This window comes from Cheilinus undulatus, linkage group 5 (genome assembly GCF_018320785.1).
Source record: "Cheilinus undulatus linkage group 5, ASM1832078v1, whole genome shotgun sequence".
Lineage (NCBI taxonomy): Eukaryota > Metazoa > Chordata > Actinopteri > Labriformes > Labridae > Cheilinus > Cheilinus undulatus.
The window spans coordinates 15,230,628-15,250,843 of record NC_054869.1 but is presented as its reverse complement, the minus strand read 5'-3'; the positions used below and the strand labels follow the sequence as shown (position 1 = coordinate 15,250,843).

The 20,216-nt window shown below is 39.1% G+C and overlaps 2 protein-coding genes across 2 annotated transcripts; one reads left to right on the top strand and one right to left on the bottom strand.

Moving 5' to 3' along the window:
- Nucleotides 1–118: 118 nt before the first annotated feature.
- LOC121510397 (phytanoyl-CoA hydroxylase-interacting protein) lies at nucleotides 119–10,882 on the bottom strand. The gene is made up of 5 exons (XM_041788425.1): nucleotides 10,802–10,882; nucleotides 6,500–6,681; nucleotides 2,386–2,560; nucleotides 2,069–2,186; nucleotides 119–811 (listed from the first exon to the last, which is right to left on the bottom strand). Exons 2-5 carry the CDS (start codon nucleotides 6,665–6,667, stop codon nucleotides 265–267), a joined length of 1,008 nt encoding a protein of 335 aa, XP_041644359.1. The 5' UTR covers nucleotides 6,668–6,681; nucleotides 10,802–10,882; the 3' UTR covers nucleotides 119–264.
- Nucleotides 10,883–13,968: 3,086 nt separating this feature from the next.
- Nucleotides 13,969–19,272, top strand: polr3d (polymerase (RNA) III (DNA directed) polypeptide D). Its single transcript, XM_041787928.1, has 9 exons — nucleotides 13,969–14,102; nucleotides 16,173–16,340; nucleotides 16,456–16,499; nucleotides 16,590–16,744; nucleotides 16,865–16,989; nucleotides 17,635–17,794; nucleotides 17,901–18,148; nucleotides 18,606–18,758; nucleotides 18,851–19,272. The coding sequence occupies exons 2-9, from the start codon at nucleotides 16,179–16,181 to the stop codon at nucleotides 18,965–18,967; spliced, it is 1,164 nt and encodes a 387-aa protein (XP_041643862.1). The 5' UTR covers nucleotides 13,969–14,102; nucleotides 16,173–16,178; the 3' UTR covers nucleotides 18,968–19,272.
- The last annotated feature ends 944 nt before the right edge of the window (nucleotides 19,273–20,216 follow it).

Genomic DNA, 20,216 nt, shown 5'->3' with positions numbered 1-20,216 from the left:
TTTAAGCAGTGGATGGATGTAAACGGTGTTTCCAGCTGTGATCATGATTAACGTCTGCACTGTTTAAGTCTTCTTTTTAAATACTCACTATTCTAGTGGAGGCAGGAGGGGAGAAGGGGAGCAGCATGCACACACCCCGAGAGGCGTGCTGTTTCCACTGACCTACACATGATGGACTCTACTGTTTTTGTCCTTTGCAACTCTGTCTCTCTCAGTTCAGTAGGCTTAAACACATCCTGATCTCGTCTTTAGTCAGCATACCCCTCAGCGTCCCACACTAATGTTGCACACTTTGCAGCTCGGGTCTTTCTTGGCGTTGGCAGTGGTCAGACTCTTGAGCTGGTGGTGTCCGCTGATCTGCTCCACGCTCCCTTGATCCAAGTGAACCGGCTCTGTGAAAAGCACCTCCAGGATGACATCACTGGCATGGCAGTATAAAGGCTCATCCCCCGGTCTCTGAGGTTCAGTGTATGTCAGGAAGGGGTTGGAGGCCAAGTCCAGCAAAGGGAGGCGAGGACGACAGAAGGTGTCTCCTGCTGAGCCAACAGGGGCCAGCACCAGCACCACATAGTGATACGCCGTGTACATGCAGTAGAAGTCAGCGAAGTACAGGCTGATGTTGGGGTTCAGCAGGTGTCCAGCTGGAATCTGGAAACGAAGCGGACCGTAGGGAGAGTCTTTGGGAGGGAGGCCAGTGTCAAACTCAGTGTTGCAGCTAAAGAAGACTCCGTGCAGTTTGCCGCTGATCGGAGAACCATGACTCCCACTGCTGTCTTTAAGAGCGGGGCGCATCCAGCCTCCCCATTCCCTTCTGATCAAAGGTATAAAGACAAGGAAAGAGTTTTAGCTGCGTTTTACAGAGTGGCAGGATATTTTTGTAATAAGAGCTACAAGATAAAAAGACAAACAAGAGTTTAACATACGACAGAGTGACAAGATATTTTTGGAGATGAAGAGAATGTGTGAGCTGAAAACAGAAATGGTAACTGTTTTGTCTGCACTCTAAAAACAGAAGCTATGACAAACAGCTGGTTAGCTTAGCTTTTTGAAAGCTGATGGTAACAGCTAGCATGGCTCTGTCAAAAAAGTAGAAAAATAATTTATTAGTGCTTGTCTTACTGCAAAATCTGAGATTATTTCAATGTTTTACAGCAGGTAAAGTGCAGAATTCTGTGCACTATGGACAAAAGTATTTGGCCACACCTGTTGAACCGTTGAATTCAGGTGTATCAAATCAAGTGCCTAGCTATGCAGTCTACATTTGCAAACATTTGTGATACAAAATGGGTCGTTCTGAAGAGCTCAGTGACTTCAAGCGTCTTAAGTGTAATGGATGCCACCCTTGCAAATTTCATCCCTGCTTAGGAAGCCTGTTGGCTTTGCAAGTTTGATTCTCTTGATTTATCAATCAAAGGCATTTTAATTCAGTGTTTTTTACATTGGTGCCTTTTAACTGGATTGTCTTGCTGCAGACGAAGGGCTGACTGTTAAATTCAGTTAATTAACAAACCGGCAAAAAATAAAAACACACTGAAGCATTATGTTCAGGTGATAATTGAAGCCTACATGCTGAACCTACAGTGTGTGTAAAATAACAGCGGTGATGGAGAAAAAGCCAGGCTAGATGTTTCCAAGTTTTCAGTCTTTTTTCTAAGTTATCGAGCCAAAACATGGAGTGATGTCAATCTTTTCATTTAACTTAAAGCAGTAAGAAAGTCTTCGCCAAAGTGGCATTCTTCCTTAAAGGTGTTTGCGGTATTAAAAGTATACACAAAAAGATCATTCAAAGCTGGATCCAAAAGGCAAATGGATTTAGTTTAGGCTCTTTAAGTCCTTCACCTCTTCTCCTAAAGGTGTCTTCAATTCAGAGCTGACTGGTGAATAAAGTTAGCCAGCTCTGTTCTCTTTTTGCTCCAGTCACTTTTGAAATGAATAGGCCTTTTAGCAGAGGTAAGTGACTTGAAAATATTAAACCAAATTCAGTTGTCCTTCAGATTCTGCTTTAGATTACAGTGACATTGAAAAGTGATATTCACAGACAATAAACAGACAGATATTCAGAACTGACCTGGCATGGTCAAAGTACTCTGGATGCTGGTTTCGATAAAACACAGAGAACTTCAGCAGTCTCCCTGCAGAGCCCTTGGCCTTGTCTAGGAGCTGCTGTAGGTGCTCCACGGCGTAGTCTGCAAAGTTGATGAGTTCAGAAATCTTTTCAAAATCTGCACTGCTTTGAAATGCTAATGACGAGCCAGTGCTGAGACAGAATTTCTTTTTGTGTCGCCTCTGTACACTGCAGTTCTTTGTCCCTCTCTTGTATAACTCGGGTCAGAGCTGTCATACTCTATATATTACACCATTAGTGTTACTATATATGAAACCTACCCCCGGTGCAGAACTCCACCACCTGGCTCCATTCTGACACCTGGTAGTCCCCATCGGGCTGCCGCACAGCAGTTTGGACAGCGACACAGTACTCTGTCCGTGGGCTCAGGAACCAGTGTCCCCTCACCGCCATGGGCAGAGGCACCGCTTTGGCCACCAGCTTGGTCGGCACATCCTGGAGGATAAACAGGAAGGAGCTAACATCAGGGACACAAAGCTATAACAGGCTCCTGTTTGACTAATCTACACTTCAAAGCAAATGCAATTGTTTAGTCAACCATTTTCATCCATAAACTTTGCCTTATTAGTGTGATCTTCTGCTTGAAGCCCAAGCTGCTGTAACCAGGATACATCTAATCAAATCGGCGCCTTTGTTTTGACCAAGGTCTCTAAGAAGCTCAGCTAATTAACCACAGGCGCAGAGGCTCATACAGTATATCCATAGCAACATCTCTGATGCAAGTTTGTTTGTGCCTCTTCATGTCTCTCAGAAAGAGAGAACATATCACCAATTCAGGAGCAACTGAATCACTCCTACCCCTGCATGACTTCACAAAGAGCTGCTGAATGTCAGCTGCAATAATAGACCGTAATTACAGTCAGCACTTTGAATCTGAAGGAGATGGGAGATCAGAAATGTAAGGCTGCAGCTACTGGAGATAAATTTAGACATCAAATAGCTGAAAATGTGAAGAAGTGAAGAATATTATGGCTTTTGGAAAGTCAACCAATGAAAGGAGAAAGTTTTATTTTACCTTAGGTTCTGTACCCCAAAGCTATGCCAACGTCTGAGCTAAATGCTTACACCGGCATTTTGATATGATAATTAAAAAGATGTTAAAGTGCTGATGTAAAGCAGGATGGGATGGCTGGTATAAATGGGCTAGTATACACCTGTTTTATACATTAAAGATAGTAAATTATCTTTAAATTTTGTTTGATCCCTGAGTAAGTCAAACTTAATTATGAGGCAACAAGAAAAACAGGCAAAGTGCTTGTTTTGTTTATTTAACAGCCAATAATGCTGTGCACTTTGAGGTTTAAGTGGAAATGACAAAATTTAACTCAAAAACATTAGACTAAAGTCCAAATTTCAACAATACGCATGGAATACAGTTGGGAGAAATAAGTTAAAATTTTCATAATAAAGTTAAATCTTATTAGGCTATAACAAACAGGAAATTTTGACTGTCTAAATGCCTTTAATCAGTGACCTTGTATAACTATTCTTCAGAATTAGATTTAACAACAAAGAGGTTCTTTCTCTTTTAGCTCATAAACGTGGTTATCAGCGTTTAGTGTTGTCAATGTGTCATTGTTAACACCCATGGCTGTTGAGGAGCTGTCTTACTCCTGACAAAGCTACATTAGCTACATAAGCTACATAGATTATATGTTAGCTCATACTATGCTTGATTTAGTTGTGAAGTTACATTACCCATGTAGCTACGTCAGATTTAGTTACATTTTCTAAAGCTCAAGTTGCTAAAGCTCGCATAGCTAAACTGGCTTATGTAATGTTAATTATGTAGCATAGCTATGTTAGCCTTAGTTAAGCTGAAAAAGCTAAAACAAGCCACCATTTGCTTAAATACCGACTAGATCTTAGAACTTTTTCTCTGTTTTATTTATGAAATGTTGCTTAGTCTGTAATGTTTATTATTTCATGAATGTAACTGAAAAACTTTGTTTATGAATGAAGTTAGATTTAAAATAAATATCTAAAACTGTTAATATGTTGTACTGACAAATTCTAAATTTGCTAATGAAGCTATGTTAGGTTATGCTTTGCCTGCTTTAGTCTTAGCTGCGTAGCTACATCACCTGCACGGCTACATCAGCTTAAGCTACATTTTTTAGGGTTATGCTTAAGCTAACACAACTACTTTGTCTTATGTAATGCTAATTATGTAGCTGCTGTAGCTATGTTAGCTTTAGCTAAAGCTAGCAAAGCTAAAGCAAGCCACTTTTTGCTTAACTACTTCTTCAACAGGTCTATACATAATTTAATCCAGGGTTAGACCTCTGACCATTTTATTTATGAAATGTTGCTTGGTCTGTAGTATTTGTGGTTATTTCATAAATGTAACTGCCATACATTGTTTATGGACAAAGTTCCATTTAAAAAATACATCTAAAACTGTAAATACGTTGAACTAGCAAATTACGAATTTTCTAGAGAAGCTATGTTAACGTTAGCTTTAGCTACATTTTACAAAGCTCATGTTGCTAAAGCTTATGCTTACATAGCTACATTGGATTATGTAATGTTAACTACATAGCTAGCATAGCTTTGTTAGCTTTAACTTTAGCTTTAGCTAAAAAAAAAAATGAAACTAGCCACTGTTTGTTTAACTACTTCTAAAACAGGTCGATACACAATTTAACCCCAGGCTTTTACTCTTTTGTTAATGAAATGTTGCTTAGTCTGTAATGTTAGTAGTTGTTTCATGAATGTTACTGACAAATGGTAATATCTTGTACCAGCAAATTATATCACTTGTGATCAAATAAAGGCATCTGTCACACTAAAAAAATTCAACTAAAGTAATGCTCAGTGAAAAAAATTATTAGGTTCACTTTTGATGCATATAAGGTGAACATACAGATTTGGGTTGAGCCAACATTTTTCGGGGGGAAATAGCTGGCATAACTAGTCTACTTAAATTGAGCCAACTGAAATACACATATGTCTACTAAATGATATGCTAACTCGACATTTTTAGCTATGAGCAAGTGAACTACATGGCAACATGAAGTATTAAGTTGGGCTTCTCAACTCAAAAAAGCTGTTACTTAGCAGTTTTATCTTTCATATTCGTTTCTATAGTGCAGTATGGTCTGCAAGGGGAGCTAGGGGTGTCTGACATCTGCAGCCAAGCCTCAGGACTGACCTCTACCTTTTATGATGATAACTTGTGACCTTACATATATATAAATGATGCAGTTTGGACCTCACATACAAAACATCACTTTATGTCTTTTTAATGCCTGCAAAACTCACTTTAGTCCCATTTGTCCTAAAACAGATCCCATATTTATTTATTTATTTATGTATTTGTGTGTCATATCTATGACATGCTTTGTTAAAATGGTAGCATAAAATTAATCTCTACACATTTACTTCTTTCATCTTTGATGGTGGATGACAACTGGCAATGCATTACCTCCTCTCTATTACTCCCTAAAATAGTTGTGCAACATAGAGTTTTTGCTCCACCATTTTTAATTCCCATCACATGTCCTTGACCCACTTTTAGGCCCTGACCCACCAGTTGAGAACCACTGATCTAGTGTGTTACCAGTCTTAGAGGATCACCAAAGTTTTTACAGTTCATCCTGATGGGACCATGTGCTTATTTCTCATACCTATCTTATGGCTGACTCATCTCATGTAAAGCTAAAAATGTCAGATAAAAACATCTGGATCATCAAAGCCAACTGGGCTTTACTGATAACAACGAATGTCTGTACATCATCATATGGCAATCCATCAAATCAATTTGTCCAGATATTCTAGCCTGCTGCTCCAATGTGGTGACCATCCCTTTAGCCATTAATCAGATTAGATAAAGACCTATTATAACATGAATATACTGTATGTTTGCCATGCCAGAGATGTAGTTAATCTGCAGATTTCAGCATCACACATGAAAAGAAGCTGGTAGCTAAATGTATTGCATGCAGCTCTTTGCATTGCTTATTCATGTATGTGATGCATGGCATTTGCTAACATGAAAACCGTTCTTTGCTGCAGAAGAATTTGTCAGTTTTTGTCCCCCATAAAAGGAAACAATGTAGAAGTGACTCACTGGCCTGAAGCCATTGACTTGACTCATTTTCCCTCTTCGCCTGTATTGAATGTGACTGAGAGGGCATAACCGCTGTTCTCTGTGTTCAGTCTAAAGCAGAATTTCATAAAGTAGTTCGACACATCTGCTAATCCTCCAAGACTGAAATAAAAGCCGTCTCGTTTAGGCTGTCTGGTCTTATTTTGAAAGGGTGTAGTGGAGTATGAACACAGAGAGCACAGCAGGTGATGCATTAGTGGGAAATAAAGGGAAAGGTTAAAGGAGGAAAAACAAGGTGATGCTCGAGTTTCAGATCGACAGACCCTGTGTTTAAAGCGGTTGGGGTCCCGGCTGTCTTTGCGGCTCAGGTCAATGAAGAAGTGAGTGGCTCTGGCCGTGTCCTCTGGCGTCATATCCCACATGATGCGGAAGGAATCACAGGTGACCTCACAGATCTGGATGTTGCAGGGGATGGAGAGAGGGGCGTCCATTTTGGGTCTTCTGCCTTTAAACCAAGAGATTAAAAAAATGAGAGTTAGGCTGGAGTGTAATCTGGGACTGTAATATCAGTGCTGGCAACATCTGGTAACAGGGATTAAAGTGTGCCACGAAGATCTACAAAGCAAACACTCAGAGAGTTCAGAGACACCCTCCTCTGACAGAATCCAATTAACCTTTCATTTAAGTTTTTTTTTTTTTTTTTTTAACTCAACGCCATGCTCTTTTCCACCCTCCTCCCCCACTTTTATTGGCCTTAAGTGACATTTCCCATCATTACACAACTCGCTGCTCTCCCAGCTGAGTGACTGGCCTCTGCTTTCCTCGCACATTTCATAATCCACCTACAGCAGTCTCCCAGCAACCACACGTCTGCATCCTCCCTCTATCTTCTTATCCTGGATCGCTCTCAAGGATGGAGACAATAAAGCAGCTGCACCCTCAGCACCAATTTAAAGTACAGGTAACTTTTTAAACACCTCATTTTAGAGCTAACATTTCAAAAACAGCTGAGCAGAGTTAGCGCCCTGCAGCTCAGGGGAAATCTTCCAGCAGCTTTTGTGTTGTTTGGGCAGAAATGGGAGGTTTAGCCTCTTATTTCTGCCCAAGCATCCTCGTAGGAGGACATTACACGATGGGTTCCCTGCACCATTACTCTTAATTTAGCTGAGCTTAGACCTGTAGGCCTCAATTGTGGACACTTTGTCTGCTATTGTTAGGTCACAAAAGCACAATACAATAATCAGTATCCATTAAAGATGGCCACCATTCAAACTAAAATGCTCTGTAGCCACTCTCAACATGATCATGACTGATCAACATAGAAAAATCTCTTAAAATTGTATGATGTAGAATTGTTCATTTATGCTTGATAATGTTTGTAGGTTGACATATCTGTATTCAAAAGTTTTATCAACAGTAACAAGCTACAACACTGCTAAACAGGAAGCACTCATATGAGGACATTGGGACTTTTTTCAGATGTAAAAATAAGGAAAAATAGCTTGGGCAGATTTTGGAAAAGACACAATTCACTAGTTCAATTGAGTCTAAATGCTTATTGCATATGGTACAAATCAGTACACACTGATTTTTTTTGTGTGTGTGGGAAACCTCTGCAGGGAAGATTTCTCTGCCAAGAGCAGAAAGATAAATGGATGCAGTAGAAAGAGAAAACTCTGAGCTATCTCAATTATTTTTACACAGCCATGTTCAAAAACATGTTTCTGCAGACATAAAAGGACATCCAGGAGACATGATGTATTATTGACTTTTTATTTTGAGGAACAGCCTTATATAGGTGTTAGTTGTATGTGGGTCACTCTACCACAATGGTGCAATCTGTGGTCCAAAAGCAAACTGAAAAAACTGAAAAAAATTTGGTTAAATCTAGCATTTTTGGTAATATTTTGCCCTTTTTCATGAAACATTATATATGTATAAATGTGTGTATATATATACATATATATATATAATTTTTTAAGAAAAAAAAATGATTTTATGGATTTCTTTTTTTTTTTTTTTTTTACCATAACACTGCTGTCACCACTGAATGAGTGCCCACATAACTGCATCATTTCTCAAAAATAGAAAAATTGGAATAGTTAATTGTGATGTTTGACTTTTTTAGTTAAATGTGGTTTAAAACAAATTAATCCTTAACTTTGAAATCAGTTCAAATAAATATATGCCTTTTTAAAAAAGATATGATTACAAATGGAGAAAAAACTGATTTTTTTCAATAGATTTATTCTGTATTTAGATTAAAACAAAATCGAAAACAATCATTTTTATTTCTCATAATTATTTTTTTGCTTTACTAGTGATAAATTTGAAAGATGAAAAAAATATAAAGAAAAGTTTCAGTAGAAAATAATGCAGAAATGTGTACCCTGATTGTTAACAATACGCAGGTATAAATGGAAGAAAATAAGTGCTTTTTTCTTTAAGGGAATTCCCAACTCTGTATTTGCACCAGTTTGGTACAATTGTCCCTATTGTGTTACACAATGGTGTCTTTACTGTTGTACAGTAACATAGACCCACTGTCCTCATATGAGGACATCCTTTTTAACTTCTTGTTGAGACACAGTGTTTCGATATTATTAGGGCTGTCAAAAGATTTAAATTTTTAATTGCAATTCATCTCAGAATTCCTGTAGTTGATAGCAATTAATCGCACCCCTTTTATCACATTTTAAAATGCCACTATTTTCCTTATAGAGCTGTTTTCATATAATTTTCATAATACTATGTTGAACTAAGGGTAACTGACTTCATGTTTGGATACAGATCTGCTTTTAGAGGCAGATCCAAGACTTTAACATGGACTTAACCACAGAAAAAAGGAACTTGATATGGATCTTAAAGGGAATAAGGGAATAGTAAAAAGGTAAATGTTTGATAAATTAAGGTTCAAGTGACTTTTGACTTGTCCATTCAGCTGTCTGTGGGTTAGTTAAAGTTTATTTTACATCACTGTGGATGCAGGAAGACGCTGATGTGGATTAACCAAAGTGTGCTGAAAGGGACAATAAAGCATGAGATTAATGGCGATTAGAAAAAATGATCACACTAATTGTGGTCCCTGATTAATTGTGATTAACTCGATTAACAGTGATTGCCCCGCTTATTACAGGAGATATCAAAAATGCTTAACAAATGAAAGCTTGGGTCTCTGGAGGTTAAGCAGGTTTAACCTGCAGGTGATGGATGTTCACATTTCCTTAGTTGGCCATCAGTGGTTTGATCCAGGCGGCTGCACACAGCCTTGAGAGCAGAGCTGATGGTCAGAGTGTGTTTGTGTCTGATTAGCTGTCACCTCTCCTCACATAAAGTCTCTGCGGCCTCCTGCTTTTGCTATGAGATTTAATGCACAAGTTTGCCCATTTTAATGTTGCTAAAGTCTCCTCCTTAAGTAAAAAGTGCTCTCCTTTATGTTGCATGCTGCACCTTTTCTTTATTAAAGCTGCCCCCCCCCCCCAACTGTGCATATGCTAAATCACAGATGTGCCTAAAAATAACCCAACAAACAAGCCTCTTTCTTTGCTCTGTGTGATCCTACAGATTCCGACTGCTGCTGTGGTGTCAGTGTCTCAGTCTGAGGTCTGTTAAGGTATCTTCCCGTCAGCGTGATGGACAGGCTGCAGCAGCTCATTAAAGGCTGTGAACTGTGAAATTTGTGCGTTAGCTCTTTCACACGGGGGGCCAGTGGGGAGAGATTGTCTGTTGCATCACGCACGTGTGTTTCCACGCGTCTGTTTTATCCAGCTGCTGCTCTCATTTCCACGGTGTCTCTTTCAGAGGAGGAAACTGGGGCAAAATGGGGGGAATCTCGCAGGACAAGTCGTCAAAACCCCCTCTATGTTTCATTGTGTGTTCCACTTTCTGATTGAACACGTGAGCACGGTTCAACGGCAGGTTCATTCACACAATCCCATCTCCCTCATGTATAAATCATCCTGTAGAGAGGAGTATCAGCCAATTAAATCTGCAGGAAAACTGGCTTTGCTTCTCCTAATCATGCAACTGGGTCTAACTTGTAATCACAGCAGACTCACATCATTTATCTGCAAGTGTGTCATCGCTCAGTTACTATTCTCACACCACAAAGATGTTGTTTTGTCTGTGTGACAGCATCATGAAAGAAGCTGCTGCTTTCATGCATATGGAGCAGGGCACAGAGAGCAACTCTGCGCTTCAAAGTCATGTTTCCTCCTCCAAGGAGAAGACTTTAAAGCACATTTCAAAAGCTGCACTATGGAAGAAGAAAAGGCATGATTTCCTCAGTTTGGGTTTCAAATAAAGACACTCAAATTGTCATTTTATTGCATGAAACACTTAGAAATATTGTGCAAAGTTTGACAAATAAGCTGAGACATTGTGTGACTAATACAGTTTGACACGCTGCACAATTAAACCAAGCGTGAAATATTAGGGGGAAAAAGCACCAATCACATCACATGGACCAGTCAATGCTGCTGTAGAAAAATGTCCACACTGTTTCACATTTAAGGAAATCAGTGGGATGGTGAAGCAGAGCAAAGAGAACATGCAAGAAAAGTCATGCATTTACTTTACATCCACAACTTCACAGCTATAAATCATGATATGAAGTCTTTACTTACTTGTGATGCTCAGATTCCTGATAAGAGAGATTTCAGCTGGCTTGAATTGTAATATTCCCCCTTTTGTCGTCGCCTCCTGTGCTGCTGCTGATGATAGATCCCCTAGGAAAACTGATTAGGAGGTGAAACGAACACACAGGCTCCTCTCTCTCTTCTTCTTCTTCTCTCCGTCTGTTTCACTCTCTGTGTCACACAAACACTCTAACCCTCCTCCCCTCCCTCCCTCTTTCTCTCTTCCTCCCTCTCTCTCTCTGAATCTCTCCCATTCTGCTCCGGGCTCTGAGGATGATGTTTATTTGACTCATGTACGCAGCCACATGAGGTGAATTAAAACCTTTAAAAAAAGCCAAATGCATGAATTGTCCAAGTGTCCAGAGTGAGACACTCAGTTGACCTTGTCAGCATCATGCTCTCCTTTGGTCAATCATACACATCACATCCCACTAAGTCTCCCTTTAGGGCACTAATATCCACTCACTCTCATGTAGACTGAACACTTTGCTGCTTGTCACCTCTTAGATATGAGACTCTTTGCACATGAGAGGAACTAAATGAGGCATTTTTTACACGCTCCAGTGGATGCAGAGGATTCAGAAGAGATTACGCTGATTGATGCCCCAGTGCTTTCCATAGAGCACCATCAAGACCTCAAAAAATATACATGTGCCAACTGTTATGCCATATGGACTAAACTCCATGGGCCATCGAGCCCCTCAGCCAATCCCGAAGCGAGGGAGGTCTCTGTAAGTCCAGAGTAAGCAGATTTCCACTGGCATTCATTTTTTTAAAGGGATGTTTTTCTACTGTTTCAACCTCAGGGAGGGGGGGGTCAACTTCATTTAGGATTTCATTAGAGATTAAAGAGACCCCACCCAGATTATCGCCCCTAATCTGATGATAAAACAAAAGGCGTGGGCAAGACTGGATGAACTCCTCTCACAACATCATATTTGTAAAATGACATAGATTTATTGCTATAATTCCACAGACTGTGAACTGTATTGAAAAGCTTCATTTCTTCCTAGCCAGACACAGATAAGTGATACCCTCAGAGTGTAATTAAATTGCAATCATCCATCATTAGTCATGCCATGACGCTGTGCCTCCATCCAAATAACCCTCACAGCTCCAGAGGTGGGAATAGTCTGCGTTAGAGGAGGGCCGGCTGAGTCAGTTAAAAAGAGGATGCTGCCCCATTTACATAAACTATTTCTGATGTGATATCCGCTTGTATTTCATCTGCCTAAACCATTAGCATTTTTTAACATTTTACAAGAACAGTGTGAGGACTAAAGGAGACAAACCCCGAGCTCAGGCCATTATCAGCAACACCAGACATCATCAGGGTGGAGAGGATGTCTGGCCCGGGGCAACAAAGTAGTTAGAAACAGCCAGGAGCAGAGATTTATTTCTCCCTCTTGTTCCTGAGGCTGCGGATGCAGGATGGTACCAGAACAACATGTTTCTATTCATGTTTATACAGACTTTTTTAGCCATCATATTTATTATTCATGTGAATCTTTTTGGTCTTTTATTCAAACATTTCACAACCTTAATGCTGACTTAATATCACACGAAAATGGTGCAATGTTAACAAAAGTTGCTCGGTGTTTTTTTGTGCAAACACAACCTGACTGTAGCAACACAACTGGATAAATATTACAAAGACCCTGCAAAGCAAAATCAGAAATGTGTGCCTATAAACAAACAGTGCATCCAGAAAGTATATAGACCCCATTGACTTTTTCAATTATGTTATGTTGCAGCTTGATGCTACTGTTATTTAAGTTCATTTTTTCCTCTCATTAATCTATACTCAGTAGCCCATCGTGACAAAGTGAACACAGAATTTTACAAATTTTTGCAAATTGCATTGACATAAGCATTCAGACTCTACTCAGTGCTTAGTTGAAGCACCTTTGGCAGCAGTTACAGCCTCAGGTCTTTTTGAATACGATGCCACAAATTCTGAAAACCTGGATTGGTGATTTTTTTGCCACTTTCTTTCCTCTCTCTCTCTCTCTCAGTCAAGTTGGATTGGAGGATAGACATGTTCAGGTCTCTCCAGAGATGTTTGATAGGGTTCAAGTCAGGGCCACTAGGACATTTACATAGTTGTCTCCTGTAGTGTCTTGGATGTGTACCCTGACCGGTCTCCCAGTCCCTGCCACTGAAAAGCACCCCCACAGCATGATGCTGCCACCACTACTGTTGAGATGTTATTGTGCATGAGTGGTACCAGGTTTCCTCCAGACTTAATGTTTAGGGTTGAGGCCAAACAGTTCTTACTTGGTTTCATGAGACCACAGAATCTTGTTCCAGTTTGGGTGCTTTTCCAACTCCAAGCAGGCTTTCATGTGTTTTGCACTAAGCAGAGGCTCCCATCTGGACACTCTGCTATAAAGCCCAAGTCAGAGGAGGGCTGCACTGATGGTTGTCCTGGAACTTTGTCCCATGTCCACACAGGATCTCTGGAGCTCAGTTAAAGGGATGATCAGGTTCTTGGTCACCTCTCGTACTAAGGCCTTTCTCCCCCCATTGCTCAGTTTGGCTGGGCGATCAGCTCCTGCTTTTGCCAAGCTTCTTCCATTTGAGAAACATGGAGGCCACTGTGCTCTCAGGAACCTTCTGTGCTGCAGATTTTTTTTTTTTTTTTTTGGAAGCCTTCCTGAGATCTGTGCTTTGTAACAATCCTGTTTCTGAGCTCTGCAAGCAGTTCCTTTGGCCTCATGGCTTGGTTTTTGATCTGATATGCATTGTCAGCTGTGAGGTCTTCTATAGAGAGGTGTGAGCCTTTCTGAATCATGTGTAATCAGTTTGTTTTACCACAGGTGGACTCCAATCAAGGTGTAGAAACATCTCAGCAAAAATCCAGAGAAATGGAAGGCACTTGAGCTAAATTTCAAGTGTTTTTTGCAAAGGGTGTGAGTACTTGTGTCAAAGAAATTATATTTATATAAAAACATTGTATTTAATAGACTGTAGCATCAGGCTGCAATATAACAAAACTGAGAAAGTGTTATTATTATTATTATTATTATTATTATTATTATTATTTAGTAAAAGAGGTATTCGTAGATATTCTGATCCCTACTCCACACCAGTAGGTGGCGGAAATTCCCCATGTCGTTGTCAGCTAACCGCCTATTAACCTCAGGAAGAAGTTCTGTACATGGAAAGTGTCATGGCGACTTGCGTCATGCAATATTAGAGACGGTAGTCTCATTAAACAACTTGCAATGACTTTTCTTGTTCAGGTTTGGGGTTGATCTTTAAACAGGGCATCCGAGGGATCTTTAAAGTGAGTATCCGTAGGAGCTCAGGATTTCTGAAATTATTGCGGACGGGTTTTACGTTTTTCATGTGTTATATACTTGTACTCATGTTTTGATTTAGCCACGTGTTGCTGAACGATTTAGATGCAAATTTATTAAATATCAGGAGCCACCGTACGGATAAAGGATAAATTAATACTTTTGGGTTGTTATTTTAAAATGTTTGCCGGTTGCTAATGTCACGAAAGCTTTGCTGTCATGGAACAACAGAGGCCTATACAAAAATAGAAAATATAATAATGACAATAATTTAAAAAAATAAATGATAGATTAAACAATAATAAATTAAATAAGGTGAGTTATCTGTTCTTGAAGAAGGGTATTGTTTTTTACTTCGAGGAAGTAATTGTTTTTAAAAGAGGTAGACTTTTAAGCTTATCTCCTTGTTATCTGCTTTGTTGATTTGATGTTTGAAGCACAGTGAGCTTCATTCAGATGTGCATTTTTAAAAATACTGCGCAAATAACTTCGTTTAAAATTTACTATACCTTTGTCTTTTTAGACAAACGTAGACTTATTTCTTATTTCGTATACTTAGAAAACAACAGAAAACCAAAAAATATTTTGATGTTAGCATAGGAGCACTAGTTCATACAGCAATCACTGGCAATCCAGCAATCTGCCTCTTAGAGAACAGTATAAACAAATGCTCACGATGATTTTAGTTGAATGTAACACTGAAGGAAATTTAACACAGCACAGGGACTTTTTAGTTCTTGGTATGCTTTAAAATAAGCCTAAAGCTGTCAGAGTTAAAGATGTATGATATTTAAAAATTAACTTCATTTATACAGAGTATAATAATGTCAAAAGTTTCTAATGTCAAACTCAAATAGCTGATTCAAAGTTTTCTTTAAATGGAGTCAAGTTTACTGTTTTCACTAGATCAGTGGCTCCCAGCCATTTTTCCTCAGGGTCCCCTTTAGTCATATCTAAGAAAAAGTAAACCACAGAGGACCCAATCTGAAAACTCAAACTGCTATTTTTTATGGACAAAATCCCAACATGGTAGGCCTACTTGTTTAATAGGTTCTTGCTAAAATATCTGTAGAAATGATTTCTTATTATTGTGGTATATTAAGCCACTAAAAAAAGCATCTTTTTATTTGAAAAAATGAAAACTTCTATTTTATAAAGTGATGGATTCATGAGAGAAAAACTCTGATTTTTTTCACTTTAAAAGTTGTACATTTATGTGAACCAAAATGTAGAATTTTTAAATAATAAAGTTTAAAATAGCAGATAGCGTGGAAGAAAATCCTACCATATTAAGCTTTTTCCCTCGTCCTGTAGTTGAGAACATAGTTAAGTGATACCTCTCACGTTACCTGATCAGTAAGGAAATATTTGTGGTCCAAGCCCAGAATAGATTATTACTATCATCTGAAATTAGAAGAGACATTTATGTAAACTGAGGTTATCCACACGGTGTTTTCAGCTTGGTTTCTAGTAAACTTTTGACTTTACAATCGAAATTAAAATTATGTCTGAAAAACTTGAGATTTTTGAGTTTATAATGTCAGTAATTTTCTGAGTTTGGTTTCCTGTAAATATACAACTTTATAATCTAAAAAGTTGTGTTTTTTTCCTGAAAAGTGTAAGATATTTTATTCTTTTTATCTTTTATGATGACCCTTATACACTTCCATGCATTATTTTTCCAAGGATTTTTAAAAAATATATGCACATCTTATTTTGACGTCAGCGCAGACAGCCCCCCCACCCGGGTTGGGAACCACTGCACCAGATGATACGTTATGAATCCCCCTCTCTTATAGTATTTCTAAACAGTAAGTCAAATGTTACTGGAAACTTTGAGTTCACAACTTTGTTAAAGAAAAACATACGTTTGGTACAAAGACTGCAAAAGACTTTGTATCACCGAAATCCAAAACCACCTCAGTTGAAAGTTTTAAAAAAAGTATTTCATGGTGATTTTGAGTGTTTATTTTGTGTCTGTTTGGCTGTGTCATTATAATGCTATTAACCAGTAACGTATGAACATGGTCTGAAATCATTTGTTTATATGTCCTCAGTCTAGGATGGCAGATTCAGGTTCAAGTGACCCTGCTGGTCAACGTGTGCCGACCCCTGGAGGAAGTAATGCGGGACTGCTGATGGGTCGGCGACCAGGTGGAGCCATGACTCCTGGCCGCCTCCCCGCTATGAGGTCCAGAGACCTCACCCTGGGAGGGGTAAAGAAGGTAATTTAATTCTAGTCCAAGAAATGCTACAATGCACCCCTAAATCTCAGGAATTAATTTTGCCCAATTTTTGAAACTGTTTTCTTACTTTACTTGCTTTGTTTTTCTGCTCTAGAAAACGTTCACACCCAACATCATCGGCCGAAAAGTCAAAGAAGAGTAGGTCCATAGTCGATGTTACCAGAATGTAAATACACCACAGAAATGTGTTTTTCTGAATATCAACCTATAACTGTGTGTGCCATTCAGCCCAAAGGTTGAAACCAGTCAGAGGAGAGAGAGGAAAGATGAGGGTCGAGGTCGAGGCCCCAGAGAAAGAGGCAGGGGCCGAGGTCGCGGAGAGATGATCCAGTCCCACTCTATTTTTGAACAGGGGCCTGCAGAGATGATGATGAAGAAGAGAGGTAAGACCTTAGCTGGTAACTACTCCCTATGCACTGCTCCCTGCTGTTCTTTGTTTTAGTCACACATGTAAATATGAATGTTATTCTTTTGTAAAAGTGAGTCTTGTGCATCCCTCACAGGTGGATATGATGACGAGAGAGAAGCCCCAAGCATGGGACCCTCACCCATCATAAATATCAAAAAGGAGAAGAGAGAGACTGAGGAGGAGACCAAAGAGATTCTGCGAAGTCTGGAACGAGACAACGTAAGGCTGTTTTAGTTGTTAGTATTTTTTATTGAACTTCTATCAGGATCTTTTTTTAACCTGTTATAAAACAGTCCAAATTAAATCATAATGGTTTTTTATTACCTGCCTGGCAATCCAAAATTGTAGAAAATGAGCTATTTCATGTAAAGTCATTATTGGTAGCAGAGAACGGCTAATGGCGTACAAACTTAATAAGCAATCACAATTTTTAATCATAGCATGTTCACACAGACAAGCAGTGAAATATAAAGACAAAGTCATGCAATATAACAACAATGCATGAACTCTGAAAGACTGACACAGTACATAAACAGTTTTATTTTTACTGAGCAACCACATCTTCCAGTTGTTGGCTAAATTTAGTGCATTAACAGTTCCTCGGAGTTCGAAAACTTTCATATCAGTAATAAAATGTGAATAACTTAAAATATATGAGCACCCACACTGCTATGCATCCTTCAAACAGCAGAGTTTAAGACAAGTTGTATGTATGCTTGCCAGATATAGATCTTCGCAACAGCAGTGTAACTGCTTTTAATCATAGCAGTGGCTAAAAATCAATAAAAATGAATGATTTTGACAGATACTTTTAATAGTTTAAATTTCCATTGTCAAACTGTCCGTCCCTGTGGCTTTCTCCAGTTTATAGACGATCCCTTCCTGAGGAGCGAGCAGAGCAGCTGCCCCGTCCAGCTCCCCCTCGCTGTGTCAGGCTGGGGATTCAAGGAGGAGTTTAGTACGCCCGCTGTTAAAATAGAGAAGATGGACGAGGATGGTGAACCCATGGAAGCTGCTGTTGAAGGTAATTTTTAGTCCTTGTACTTTGTTGTCCAGTGTCAGTATTGTAGTTAAAAATAGAAGGTTTGGAAATACCCAGATGTTTCCAACATTTGTCTTTCTCTCCTCAGTGAAGAAGGAGCCAATGGAGGTTGATATAAAGAAGTCAGAGGCCGCGTTCAGACCTCCACCTCTCCCTGAGCCTGAAGTCCTGCCTGACCTACTGCACAGGTGGAGTCTGAGCAAAGGGGAGGAGCTGTTCTTCATGCAGCTGCCGGACTCGCTGCCCGGTCAGCCCCCCACCAAAGAGCACAGGCCTGTGAAAACAGAGGTGCAGTCTGAGGATGGACAGTCTGTGCTTTTGAAAACAGAAACTCAGGTAGAAAAAAGTGTTGATCTACATGTTAAAGGGATGAGTTTGATTTGTAGACCAGGGTTCTTTGAGTTAAAAAAAAAAAAGACATGAAGAAAAGCCCTGCCTGACTGTAAGGCACAGAATTTACTAATATGAAAGCAGACTAGCAGACTAATTTCCTGATGCTGCTAGTTTGACGGCTTCAGGTATGTTTGCTAGTCCCACCTCTTTTTGGGTGGCCAAGTTTGGTCGTATGTGGTCTGGCTTTCATGCTCGAAGGGTCATGATCTGCCTTTTCCCTTCTGTGTACATATTGCAGCTGGATTCCTGGTCATCTACTATACATAATAGACATTCTATTGCCAAGAACCTCTTGCAACCTCACTTTCATAAAATCAGAACTATCCCTTTAATGATAGTAAATAATAAATTATTATTATGATGAGTTAATGTCTATAACTGGCATTTTTATTTACACCAGGAGGAGGAAGCAGAAGAGAGCTGCTGCAGTCTGAAAGACCTACGGGAGGGCCTCATAGGAAAAATGCTGGTGCGCAAGTCTGGCCGTGTACAGCTCATCCTGGGACAAGTGACACTCGATGTGTCTCTAGGAACATCATGCTCTTTCCTGCAGGTTTGATAATAGTATATTTCTCTGTATCTTACCATAGAATCACAATTCTTATAATTTCTGACATGTTTTTCTCCTCATTTATACTTTCACAGGAGTTGGTCTCTATTGGCACAGAAGGAAGAACAGGTGATTTGACTGTATTGGGGAATGTCAAACACAAAATGGTTTGCTCCCCGGACTTTGAGGCTCTGCTGGAGAGCAGTGCTTGATGCTTGTAGAGATGATAAGTGGATGCACTTGTGGTGGGTTGTGATAATTACCATTGCTGTGGACTTTCCCTCTGGAGCCATACATGAAATGCAGATCTGAAGCCATTGTTTTGGGGATTTTGTTTTCAGAGTGGCTGGATTAAAATACACTATAAACAAACAGGAATTTATTTTTCTGTGTAACTGACCTATTAAGGTTTGAAGGGTGGATGATGTGCCAGATTTCTGTTCTTTTTTCTCTATATTTGAAATTACTTGAAAAAGCTGTAGATGAATGTATATGTGTGAATAAAAATCTTTTGTTATTCTAATCTGTTTTACTTCTTGTGGCTTTGTAGGAACAGATTGAATTTTATTTCCTTATTTTTGTATGTAAAAAAGACAATTATCTTTCATTTTCTCCGTAAAAAAAAATGCACTCAGTACCTGATCACAAGTAAGTGAAAACAGAATTGTAGAATTTTTTTGCAAATTTACTAAAATAAAAAAACTGAAATATATCATTGACATAAGTATCCAGACCCACACTTGAACAACACTTGAATTTGAACTAGGGTTCCTCCAATTTCTCTTCATCATTGCTGAAATGTTTCTACACCTTTTTTGAAGTCATCCTGTAGTAGATTTTGCAAACACCAAGCAGGCTTTCATGCATTTTGCAGAGAGGTGTGTGCCTTTCAAATTATGTCAAATTCATTTAGTTTACCACAAGTGGACTCCATTCAAGGTGTAGAAACATTATAGCCATGATCAAGAGAAATGGGAGGAACCTGAGCTAAATTCTAAGTGGTTTTGCAAAGTGTCTGAATACATATGTCAATGTGATATTTCAGTTTCAATTTTTAACAAATTTGGAAAAATTTATAAAGTTCTGTTTTCAGTTAGTCATGATGGAGTACTGGGTGTAGATTAATGACAAAATGAATGTAAACGACTGTAGCGCCAGGCTGCAACATAAGAAAAATGATGGGGCTCTGAATACTTTCTGAATTCATTGCATTTTTGTATCCATACATTGGAGTCACTGGTGTTAGACACGGGGAAGAAATGTAAAATGCATTTTTTTTTTTTTCACAGCAAACAAAATAATTTTACAAATGGCTGCCACATGGAATCAGACCAGATAATCATGATAGAATCCTATATTTTTTTTAATTAAATCTATTTTGTTATTGATTTTTGTAAATTTCCTGACAAAGAGGGGGCTCTCACCAGTGAGGCTATCTAAAATCATGTGAAATCGAGATAA